The sequence below is a fragment of the Entelurus aequoreus genome, linkage group LG07, assembly GCF_033978785.1.
Source record: "Entelurus aequoreus isolate RoL-2023_Sb linkage group LG07, RoL_Eaeq_v1.1, whole genome shotgun sequence".
Taxonomy (NCBI): domain Eukaryota; kingdom Metazoa; phylum Chordata; class Actinopteri; order Syngnathiformes; family Syngnathidae; genus Entelurus; species Entelurus aequoreus.
The window spans coordinates 56,197,674-56,210,909 of NC_084737.1; the positions used below are offsets into that span (position 1 = coordinate 56,197,674).

Genomic DNA, 13,236 nt, shown 5'->3' on the forward strand with positions numbered 1-13,236 from the left:
CATATACATATATATATACATATATACATATACATATATATATACATATATATATACATATATATATATATATATATATATATATATATATATATATATATATATATATATATACATATACATATATATATATATATATATATATATATATATACATATATATATACATATATATATATATATATATATATATATATATATATATATATATATATATATATATATATATATATATATATATATATATATATATATATATATATAAAAATATATATATACACATAGTAGAAGACATAAATATTGTTCATCAGGAACGGCTGGAGAAAAAGAACGAAATAAAGTTTTTTTTGTTCAATTGCATATTCAGTCATCTTTAGACCCTGAGAGAAAGTCTGTTGTTTTAGGAGGTTACAAAGAACTACTATACCTCCCAGGAAGCCTGGGTCAGAAGCAGATGATGATACCACGCTGCTAGGCTGTGAATTGTCGATCTGAAGACAACTTTGGCATTGATGTAGTTCAACAGAACTAATGATGTTTCCAAGTGGGACTATCTGCTCATCATCCTGATAGTCCAGTAATCTTCTGGAAGACTCTGTGGATCAGGAATGTGAAGGTTTCTTACAATCTGACCTTTGACACACCAGGACCCAAAGAGAGAGCGACTAAAAGTCATTCAACTTCAAATGATGTCAGAGGCCTCATGGCCGTGTGCTGTCTAGTCTACCAGAGCACGCCTTAGGTTGAGATCTGCCTGTGTGGCCGACGTCGGCTGCACCCTGATGCTTGGCCTCTGGTACTCGGGGCTGGAACTAACGGTGCTGTAGGAAGGAGGACCAGCTGTGCTTTGCCTCTGGAGGATTTGGAGGATGGCTTGGATGTCTGTTGTCATCTGGGACTCCAGCCTGCAACAGCAAAGACCACAACACAACATAGCTCTTCATCATTTACTAAAGGTTTGCATGTACTAATAAAGTACCGCGGTACTAATGAATTCAAAACAAAACTATACTGCCTTTGAAAAACTATTTTTTCACCCGCATTGCTGCCGTGTGGCAGTGACATACAGAGCAGAGGCGCATGTTGAGTGTGTCAGCACACACACACACACAGCTGCGCATACAAGCAGAAACAGGTTGGAAAGAAAGAATGGAAAAAAACTGCATTTTTACTGGTTAATAAACAGGGTGCGAGAAGCGCAATATAGAGGTATTTGGGCTTCAAAACTACCAATAAAAGGTGACGCTTTAAATACTGAAACACCGCAGGGAAAGCGCTGCTTTAAAACATGCCTCACCAAAGTTGACTTTAAAGTATTACTTCAAAATATTTGAAGTATTTAAAGTATTTGCTTTAAACTTAGGTGAACAAGGTCAAGGTAGATGTATTTATATGGCACATTTCTAAAACAGACTACTGCCCCAAAGTGCTGTACAGATTAAAATCCATCCATCCATTTTTCTACCGCTTGTCCCTTTTTTGGGGTCGCGGGGGGTGCTGGAGCCTATGTCATAAAATATTAAAATATGAAGAAAATCAATCAAAATAATAAGCACACAACATTCTGTATATAAAACACAGTTAAAACTAATAAAACATTTGTAAAAAAACAAGGTCAAATATTAAAAATAAAAAAAGTCACAATAAATACAGACTATATATAAAACAGTTATTGGATATAAAGAAAAAGATAAAAATGTCCTTACATATGTCCAGCTCAGCTTGTGCTCAACGCCAGCTGAAATAATAAGTGAGCTTTTAAAGAAGATTTGAAAGTATGGAGAGATGTCGCTCTGAGATTCAGAGTGTTCCAAAGTGCAAAAGCCTGCAACTGCAAAAGCTTTGTCTCCTCTAGTCTGCAGTCTCCACCTTGGGCATTCTAAAAAGCACTGGTCAGATGACCTTAGAGCACTGACCGGGGTGTGCAGAATAAATAGGTCAGATATACCGTATTTTCCGAACTATAAGGCGCACTTAAATTTGTATTTTTTCCTCAAAACTCGACAGTGCGCCTAATGTACGGAATCATTTTGGTTGAGCTTATCCACCTCGAAGCTATTTTATTTGGTACATGTTGTAATGATAAGTGTGACCAGTAGATGGCAGTCAAACATAAGAGATAAATGTAGGCTGCACTATGATGGGACGGCGTGGCGAAGTTGGTAGAGTGGCTGTGCCAGCAATCGGAGTGTTGCTGGTTACTGGGGTTCAATTCCCACCTTCTACCTTCCTAGTCACGTCCGTTGTGTCCTTGGGCAAGACACTTCACCCTTGCTCCTGATGGCTGCTGGTTAGCGCCTTGCATGGCAGCTCCCGCCATCAGTGTGTGAATGTGTGTGTGAATGGGTGAATGTGGAAATACTGTCAAAGCGCTTTGAGTACCTTGAAGGTAGAAAAGCGCTATACAAGTATAACCCATTTATCATTTATTTATGATATGACTAAAGTAAAGTTAAAGTACCACTGACAGTGGTTAAAAAACACTCTCTGCATTTGACCCATCCCCTTGTTCCACCCCCTGGGAGGTGAGGTGAGCAGCAGCGGTGGCCGCGCTTGGGAATCATTTTGGTGATTTACCCCCCCAATTCCAACCCTTGGTATGTGCCAAGCAGGGAGGCAATGGGTCCCATTTTTATAGTCTTTGGTATGACTCGGCCGGGGTTTGAACTCACAACCTATCGATCTCAAGGCGGACACTCTTACAAGGCCACTAAACAACACCAACATTTTATATGTTCCATTAAAAATATAAAACATTACACACGGCGCTCATAAATCTATCAAAATGTTTTAGTACGACTTTGGTAAGCTATTAAGCCGCACCGCTTGATGTGCTTCAACATACGAGTATTATTATGGTGTGTGTATAAGGTAAGACATATCTGGCAATTTGTTTCGCAATATTATGCAAAAGCAACTGTTCTTACCTTCTGGTATCTGCTGATCTGTATTTGGGATCTGCATAAATCCTGGAAAATTGCGCGCGTCCGGCTTTGTAGTCCGTACCGACACCGTAGTCGATAAGCTTTCTTTTTCTCTATCTTCTTGTTATGGGACATTCATCCTCCACTGTTGGCATTTCTATAATAAAGTAGTGTAAAGTTCTTACTTATATCTGTCAGTAAACTCGCCATAAAAGCGCTAAAACATACCGGTGTAGTGAGTTTACATAATTCACCCAAGGAACTTTAGTTATTAGACAATTCTGGTCGAACGTTTTTCACGGGACACATTTCCGGTGTTGTTGTTTCCAGATGAGGAGATGCTGCTCCATTATTGATTTAAGTAACGTCTGAAAATCATTAAAACAGTTAGCTCCATCTTTTGACACTTCTTCCACTCCCGTCATTGCACGCTACACCGCTACAACAAAGATGACGGGGAGAAGACGCTGATGAAGGTAAGCCACGTAAATAAGACCGCCCACAAAATGACGCATCCGGAAGCGACTGTCAGGAAGCGGCTTGAAGATGATCTGTAAAACATAATCTATGCAAAATGTTGACCAAAGAACCACCATTACATGTTATGTAGACCACAAGGAAGTGTTTTCAATTTAGAAAAATATAAATAAAATATGCCTCCTTTAATGCGCCCTATAATCCGGTGCGCCTCCTACATGAAAAAAGATACAAAATAGACCATTCAACGGCAGTGCGCCCTATGGTCCGGAAAATACGGTATAAGGTGAACCCATGGAGAGATATAAAAACAAATCAAATCTTAAACTAAATTCTAAAAACAACAGGCAGCCAGTGGAGAGAAACCAGTACAGTAGTGATGTGGTCATGTTTCCTCGTTACTGTGAGCAGGCGTGCAGCTGCGTTTTGGACAAGTAATAAGCGGCGAGTGCCAGACTGATTAAAGCCAATGTATATAAAGTTACAGTTGTACAAGCGGGATGTTATCAGTGCATGCACGACTGTTTCTAACTAGGGATGGGCGATACCACACTTTTAGGATTCGATACGATACCGATACTTTTTCTTGCATTTTCATCGATACCGATACCGATACCAATAATTTCTTATTGGCAATTTTTTGTCAGTCAAAAATATTATTACTATTGTTATTATTTAAGACAAATCACAAGACAAATACAGACCATTTATACCACATTTATTATGGTCAATATATAATAAAAGTAAAATTAAAATAAATAACAAATATGAAACATAAATTAAATATTATATATAATAATAACTATATATTATATATAATAATAATTAAATATTAGGGCTTTCCAATTAACAGTCAAATCCGAATTGCAAGAAGCTGCAGTTATTTTTTAAAGTTTGTGATATAATTAGCAATTAATGAAATATGAAATAGGCTAATGTTTTCGAAATGTAAGAAATCATGTTACAGATTAAAACCAAAATCACATTCAATCATATATTCAAGATTTTCTTGGAAAAAAATAAAACTGTAATGCAAAGATGAAGAATCTCCAAATTGTATCTCTTTCTTATCTTGTTTTAAATACTCAAGCAATTTTCAACTAACAGTAAATTCCCCTGTGTGGAAATTATTTGAATTTAGGATAATCATTTAAACAAAAATATTCAGTAAAAAAATAAAATAAACAATGCCTGACACTGGATATGCCTGGCTGCATCGCTGTGGGCTGGCTGTGTGTGTGTTGCACGTTGACGACGCTCATTCGCTGTCTCCTGTCACGTGACTGGGCCAGCTCTATACTCTGCCAGGTACAGGGGTGTCCCAGCACATAGTAAGTTAAGTAAGTCATCAAAAACATCTGAAAGTGATGCTTGCACCCCCACACGCCGTTTATTGGTTTATATCGATACTTTTTTCAGAAAAGTGATGCCAAATGAGTAGCGTGTGGGTATCGATGTATCGATACCACAGGATCGATACGCACATCCCTATTTCTAACTACTTTATGGGCAGGTAATATTTGACCTTCTGAAGTAGTCTACGCTGGAGAAAGCAGTTTTTACCACTGAGCTTATTTGCTTGTCAAGTTTAAAAGAGTTATCAATAAAAACACCAAGACTTTTTGCATAAGAGCGCAGTAGGACTGCAGTGGACCAAGGGCACTGTTCAGGCCAGAAAAGAGATCAGACTCGCCAAACATTATGACCTCAGTTTTTTGGGGAATTTAAATTAGGAAAATTAATGGATATCCAGTCTTTTACTTATTGTAGACACTGAAGTCGAATCAATTCCTCTAGATCTGATAAAGTAGATGATAAACTAGAATGTAATGATATGTGTAAAAATCTCCCTGCAGGAGCACCCACAGCCATCCCTGAGGATGCTGTGGCTAAAGATATTTTTAAACTGAAGCCAAACAAGGCTACTGGCCCAGACGACCTGAAAACCAGTCTACTTAAGGACTGTGCTCTTCAGGTGAAAGGAGTCTTTTCAAAGCTGTTTAATTTCCTTCTTGTCACAGGTGTGCCCATCAATCCATCCATTTTCTCCCGCTTGTCCCTTTCGGGGTCGTGGGGGGTGCTTGAGCCTATCTCAGCTGCATTCGGGCGCTAGTACATCCCGGACAAGTCGCCACCTAATCACAGGGCCAACACAGATAGATAGACGTTCGTTCGTTACGTCTCTTCTCGATTACTGTAACGTATTATTTCCGGGTCTCCCTATGTCTAGCATTAAAAGATTACAGTTGGTACAAAATGCGGCTGCTAGACTTTTGACAAAAACAAGAAAGTTTGATCATATTACGCCTATACTGGCTCACTTGCACTGGCTTCCTGTGCACTTAAGATGCGACTTTAAGGTTTTACTACTTACGTATAAAATACTGCACGGTTTAGCTCCAGCCTATCTCGCCGATTGTATTGTACCATATGTCCCGACAAGAAATCTGCGTTCAAAGAACTCCGGCTTATTAGTGATTCCCAGAGCCAAAAAAAAGTCTGCGGGCTATAGAGCGTTTTCTATTCGGGCTCCAGTACTCTGGAATGCCCTCCCGGTAACAGTTAGAGATGCTACCTCAGTAGAAGCATTTAAGTCTCATCTTAAAACTCATTTGTATAATCTAGCCTTTAAATAGACCCCCCTTTTTAGACCAGTTGATCTGCCGTTTCTTTTCTTCTTTCCTCTTCTCCCCTGTCCCTTGGGAGGGGGAGTTGCATAGGTCCGGTGGCCATGGATGAAGTGCTGGCTGTCCAGAGTCGGGACCCCGGGTGGACCACTAGCCTGTGCATCGGTTGGGGATATCTCTGCGCTGCTGACCCGTCTCCACTCGGGACGGTTTCCTGCTGGCCCCACTATGGACTGGACTCTCGCTGATGTGTTGGATCCACTGTGGACTGGACTTTCACAATATTATGTCAGACCCACTCGACATCCATTGCTTTCGGTCTCCCCTAGAAGGGGGGGGGGGGGGAATTACCCACATATGCGGTCCTCTCCAAGGTTTCTCATAGTCATTCACTGACGTCCCACTGGAGTGAGTTTTTCCTTGCCCGTATGTGGGCTCTGTACCGAGGATGTCGTTGTGGCTTGTGCAGCCCTTTGAGACACTTGTGATTTAGGGCTATATAAATAAACATTGATTGATTGATTGATTGATAGACAACATTCACACCCACATTCACACACTAGGGCCAATTTAGTGTTGCCAATCAGCCTACCCCCAGGTGTATGTCTTTGAAAGTGGGAGGAAGCTGGTGTACCCGGAGGGAACCCACGCAGTCATGGGGAGAACATGCAAACCGAAAGATCCCGAGCCCAGGATCGAACCCAGGACCTTCGTATTGTGAGGCACATGCACTAATCCCTGGTTCACCATGCTGCCCCAGGTGTGCCCAAATCTTGTAAAAGTTCCATCATAAGGCCCATACCAAAAAAGCCAAGGGCAATCAAGCCAGAAGATTTTAGGCCTATTGCCATAACCCCCAACTTGTGTAAAACCATGGAGAACATTTTAGTTGATATTTTAACCAACAACATGGCCAGTGAACTAGACCCTCTCCAGTTTGCCTACAGGAAGGAGAGAGGTACTGATAATGCCGTGCTGACGTTGCAAGATGCTATCACAAAGCAGCTGTCAGTCGCTACAGCATATACTGTATACTTTATTTGTTGATTTTAGAAAAAGCTGTTAACTACAAGAAATTACACATTCTTCTTTAGAGATTGGCAGAGTTAAATATTTAAAAGTGCCTGATGCTCTGGATCAGAGACTTTCTTCCTTGTTGCCCTTAAAGGGTTTGTGTGAACAATATTCTGACAGGAGAGCTCTTCGTCAGCACTGGCTGCACACAGGGAAGTGTCCTCTCCCCTTTGCTCTTCTCTCTTCTTACAAATACATTTGCACCTAAAGATAACAGTTTTAAACTCATTGAATATGCGGACGACATAGCCTGTTAACGAAATCAGATCCTTCTGGTGAGGCCTCCTATCTTGCCCACACAAAGGCCCTTGAAGCATGGTATCTGGAGAGCCAGCTAAAAATTAACGTGTCCAAAACAAAATAATTTGTTGTTCACAAAAATCAAGAAGTGACAACAGAAGCAGTTTTACTTGATGGCTAGCTTGTTGAAACTGTGAAAACATTAACATATCTTGGTGCAGTCCTTGATAGTCATCTTTGTTTTTCTGGAAACACTGATTTTATATTTAAAAAGAAATGTTCACAGCGACATAGTCTTCTAAGAAGATTAAGCGGCCTTGATGTCAGTCCGAACATTTTAGAGCTTGTTCATTGTGCACACATTAAGAGTGTTTTAACATTTTATCTCTGTGTTTGGTTTGGTCACTTGACTTGTAAGTGTATATACAAACTACACAGAATAGTTAAAATGGCTGGTCAAATTGTGGGACAACCCCAGAGGTCTGTGGGACATATACACTAACAGGATGATGAGGAAAGCTCAGGGGATTCTCACATCCTCTGTGCTGTAAGTTTGAGCTCATGAAGTCATGAGTCGCCACAGCAATACCTATAAAAAATATTTGAAAAAGCAAAAGTAAAAGCACAGACATATATAAGGCAGTGTTTACAAAAAATATATTGGAGGCAGACACCACAGTTGACATAATTCACACAAAAGTCATAATTTCTCTATAATTGTTGGTCCAAAGCTAATGAGAATTTTGGCAAACAATACGAGAAGACAGTTAAGAGAGAATATATCATATTTGTCCTGCACTGATCCCTATGGAATTTAGAATAATAGGAAAAATATCACTGAGGTAAACAAAATATTTAAAAAATCTGCGCAATTAACCAGGGGTGAATAACGGATATTGTTATCGTTTTTATGTGTATTCTTTTTAATTGGAAACCCTAATAAGTATTATTGGTGCCACGTACTCAGGAAACAAAACGTATAAATTAAGTGTCCTGCACATTCATCCATCCATTTTCTGATGACATAATTAATCAATACACTTCTATTTACCTTGAACACAAAAAACTGAAATCCTAAAAGTAGACTTCACCATGAAATCTAATCATTTAAATCCTTCATAATGTTACATATTTGTGTCAACTATATTTTCAGTTTATTTTCTTGAAAAAACATCAACAATTTGTTTAAAATGTACAATTTAGTGGTGTCCTTGTGTTTTCATTCAGTCACGTTACCCTAAAACATTAGCCACAAGTCAAATGATCCACAGGAAGTTGCATCAACCACATCTTCTGCAGTCCGTGAGAACAAGTAGTGAATTAGTGAATTATATTTATATAGCGCTTTTCTCTAGTGACTCAAAGCGCTTTACATAGTGAAACCCAATATCTAAGTTACATTTTTAAACCAGTGTGGGTGGCACTGGGAGCAGGTGGGTAAAGTGTCTTGCCCAAGGACACAGCGGCAGTGACTAGGATGGCAGAAGTGGGGATCGAACCTGGAACCCTGAAGTTGCTGGCACGGCCACTCTACCAACCGAGCTATACCGCTATACTATACTATAAGTAAGTTTACTCCTGACGTTTTCTGTAGTCAATGGTGTTTCAACCACAGTATGACTGGGGACTCAAATCGAATAATAATCTTGTTATAAATAATTTTTGGGGATTGTATTTATTTTAGAAATATTTTTTGTACAATCACTGTGCTGTGTTTAATGTCAACATGCTATTATTAACAAATTTTTATGCTAAAAACTCACTCATCTTACTTTCAGTTGTTATTCAAATGAGTTATCTTCAGTTGAGTAATTTTGTTCAAGAATAAAATAACGTTGCCTAAAATGTGTATGTTATCAGACTTGAATTTTACTACAAAAAAGGTGCATACTGTATTTCGGTAATTTTCACCATTTATATCCATCATCTCTGCTTGATGGTTGTGTATTCCCACACAGACAGACCAACAAAGAAGTACCAGTAGACCCTTAGCTTCCATGAATACCTGTTGAGGTGGCGCTGCAGCAGGTCCAGCCTTTGCTCCACCTCTATATAGTTGAGGTCTGTGTCGCTGCTGCCCTTTCTAGCTGGCATGGCTTGACAAGGTGACGGTACCTCCCCCTCGACACTGCAAGCTGAATACGTCCCCTCGTCTGGAGGCAGCTCTGTTGGAAAAATGTGCATTAATTTGACATCTGCCTGATAAGTTTCTCCTAAATGTTATCATTTCTGTTGTGTTTCTTCTGTTATAGTCTCTCTCATGCATCATGAGCCCTTAACAGTAAATCTGGTATTTTCCTAAATTACTACAATTTGCAAACAGGAGATAAGTATAACATTATCAGTGTTGGTAATCCTACATTAAAATGTAAATAGTTACAAATTATTTCTCCCAAACGTAATTGAGTTAGTAACCCGGTTACCTCACTGTAAGAGTAATTAGTTACTCAGCAAAGTAACTGTGACGTTATGTATCATTTCGTCATTGTATATTCCGATAACATCTTTAAGGCTAAATATGTTGTTTTAACTGATTAGAAGAATAAAAACAGTATATTCAGTATTTTAGAACATTTGGCATGCATCTGATCTCAATAGATTATAGCGTGCAATATGATATGCATAGAAATGAAAATGTAGAAAAAATGTATATTCCGTAAAGTAACAATATTTAATATTGACAGTACAAAACCCAATACAGTAGGTAAAATGCCACAAAGGAACATTTGGCCTTTAAATAGTGCAGTTCTCTGCACCTTTATACTAAAATACAGCCTGAAATAACTTAAGATAAAACCGTTAACACATTTTGTGCAAATTAATGACATACATTCAAGTAAAACGTTTAAAAATGTTCTTGGATGACAATCTGACATAAAAATTGCTTTTGTGTACAAATATTAGGGTCTTTTCTTTGCTAATTTTAATCATGCAAGTGAGTAATCCAATCCACTTTATTTATATAGCACATTTACACAACAAGAATGTTTCCAAAGTGCTGCACAGCCATGTTAAAAACAATATTAAAAACAATATTATTCTCCACCAATGACTGAATAAAAACAAAAAATAAATGAATAAAAAAAACAATATAAAAAATAAATATGATTAAAAAACTATTTCAAAGGGTAAAACCAATTTAATCACCTGTGATTAATCATGATTTATCCAAATTCCAAAATGTAGTGAATCTGATTTAAAAACAACATTGGCAGCATTTGGGCTTGGGTTAGCAGCAGCAACAAGTGTCATGTTGGCATGTGTTGATGTGAGGTGCTGCATAAGAATTGAGTAGCTTTAGGCTGACATGGATAAACACTTTCTTCATGGACATCGAGTACATGTTACATAAAATGAGCGAAATGTAGTGTTGGTATTAACAGTTTGAGAACGCTACCTTTGAAATTCCCTGGCTACAGCTCATCACAATGATCATGTTATTGTTGTGTTTCAGTCAGAACATGCAGCAAGACAACATGAGCAGGGCTGAATCTGCCCACCTATCCCTTCTCTCTGCATGCAGCTGATGTGTGGCCAAAACCTCACATCTTGTGCTTCATTAAACCGAACTGTAGTAACGAGCCACTTCACATTCTCAGTATCGCCAACGGCATGGGAACAGTAATTAGATTACTTGTCACTGAAAAAATAATAACGCTGTTAATACTGCCGTATACTCTAACTTTGTTACTACCAACACTGAACATTATGTCAGTGGTCATTATTGTTTGTACCGTATTTTTCGGACCGTAGGGTGCACCGATTTATAAGGCGCACTGTCGATGAGCGAGTATTTTCAGGTCTACCTTTATACAAAAGACCACCGGATTATAAGGCGCATTAAAGGGGTTGTACTATGATTTTTTTTTTACATTTAACACACTTCCTTGTGGTCTACATAACATGTTGTGGTGGTTCTTTGGTCAAATTTTTGCAGATTATGTTTTACAGATCATCTTCAATCCTCTTTCTGACACTTGCTACAGGATGCGCAAATTTGTGGTTGGTTTTATTTACAGTGCATGGCTCCACTTAAACAGCGTCTTCTCCCCTTCGTCTTTGCTAGACCGGTCCATATCGGGTCTACTGACAGTTATAAGTTGGAACTATACACTATTTTATATTAGAAATGGCAACAGCGGAGGATGAATGCCCCACAACAAGATAGAGAAAAATAAAACGCTTATTAACTACGTGACAGACAACAATGGCAGACGAGCGCAAATTTTCCTATACAGATCTCAGATACACATCAGCAGGTACCAATATGTAAGAAAAGTTGTTTTTTGCATAATATTGCAAGATTATATGTCTCCTAATTGGTGCCATTTTGGGGACCTTGCACACACCATAACAATATCAGTGTCTTGAAACACGGTACCTCTGACTACAGTAGCCGTAATGCTCAGCGGTGCGGCTTCGTAGCTTAGCAAAGTCGTACTAAAACATTTTGACAGATTTTTGAGTGCCGTGTGTAATGTTCTATATTCTCAATGAAACATCAAAGTGTTGGGCTTGCTTGCTAACCTGTACTCCTAGCCTGCCATCATTTATTGAACAGGGGCCGTCAACCTGCAGTCTATACCAGTGGTTCTCAACCTTTTTTCAGTGATGTACCCCCTGTGAACATTTTTTTTAATTCAAGTACCCCCTAATCAGAGCAAAGCATTTTTGGTTGAAAAAAAGAGATAAAGAAGTAAAATACAGCACTATGTCATCAGTTTCTGATTTATTAAATTGTATAACAGTGCAAAATATTGCTCATTTGTTGTGGTCTTTCTTGAACTATTTGGAAAAATAGATATAAAAATAACTAAAAACTTGTTGAAAAATAAACAAGTGATTCAATTATAAATAAAGATTTCTACACATAGAAGTAATCATCAACTTAAAGTGCCCTCTTTGGGGATTGTAATAGAGATCCATCTGGATTCATGAACTTAATTCTAAACATTTCTTCACAAAAAAAGAAATCTTTAACATCAATATTTATGGAACATGTCCACAAAAAATGTAGCTGTCAACACTGAATATTGCATTGTTGCATTTCTTTTTAGAGTTCTTTTTGACAGACATTTAAAAAAAATGTCACGTACCCCTTGGCATACCTTCAAGTACCCCCAGGGGTACGCGTACCCCCATTTGAGAACCACTGGTCTATACTATCTCTTATGTGTGACTGCCATCTACTGGTCACACTTGTCATTACACCTTGTACCAAATAAAATTGCTTCGAGCTTGGTAAGAACCAGAATGAATATATATAGTAGGCGCAGTGACGATTTATGAGAAAATTAAAGGATTTTAAGTGCACCTTATAGTCCGAAAAATAATCATCTGTAATCATCTGATTAATCCTTTGAATTAAAGCTTGAACGATGCCTCCATCATCCTTACCTTTTGGGTGGTTCTGGGTGTTGTCAAGCCCAAAGCCCGACCAATGGTCCCAAACCACTGGGTAGCCCAGCGCACCGGAACACAATGGGTTCTGATCGTTTTCCTCCTCACCGCTGACCGGCGTCTGGTTCTCCTCTTTGTCCTGCTTGGCTGTGGGGGTGGAGGAGCACATGACTTCCCGTTGGTTGGCGTTACAGCACGTGGCTGTAGGCTCCTCGTGCTGCCAACCTAGCAGATCAAACCACGGAATGCTAAGATGCAAAGGTATTGTTATATGGCATAATGTTATATGTTTTTTAATATAAAGACAGACAAGCGTCATGATTTAACCTCAGCTCTTGGTTAAGATATTCCTTAAAATATGCAGGATGGAGTTGCAATAACAATCATCCCAGGTGTCAGCCTGATGATCTATTGTAGGCTGACACCTGTGATCTATACCTTAAATAGCAGTCTCTATTTCCTCTAAAACTATAAGTACGGTTGTTGCAGAATAG

General features: G+C 38.7%; 1 protein-coding gene across 4 annotated transcripts in view; it reads right to left on the reverse strand.

The window, feature by feature from the left end:
- Positions 1-292: 292 nt before the first annotated feature.
- Positions 293-13,236, reverse strand: part of kcnh7 (potassium channel, voltage gated eag related subfamily H, member 7) — a 122,102-nt gene continuing 109,158 nt past the window's right edge. For 3 of the 4 annotated variants that reach the window (XM_062054031.1, XM_062054030.1, XM_062054028.1), the window contains 3 exons: positions 12,740-12,967; positions 9,348-9,507; positions 293-905 (listed from right to left, as the gene is read on the reverse strand). In XM_062054031.1, coding sequence (XP_061910015.1) covers positions 719-905; positions 9,348-9,507; positions 12,740-12,967 — 575 coding nt within the window. In that variant the 3' untranslated portion in view covers positions 293-718. The remainder of the gene's footprint in view (positions 906-9,347; positions 9,508-12,739; positions 12,968-13,236) is intronic. The other variant, XM_062054029.1, reaches the window with a different exon arrangement.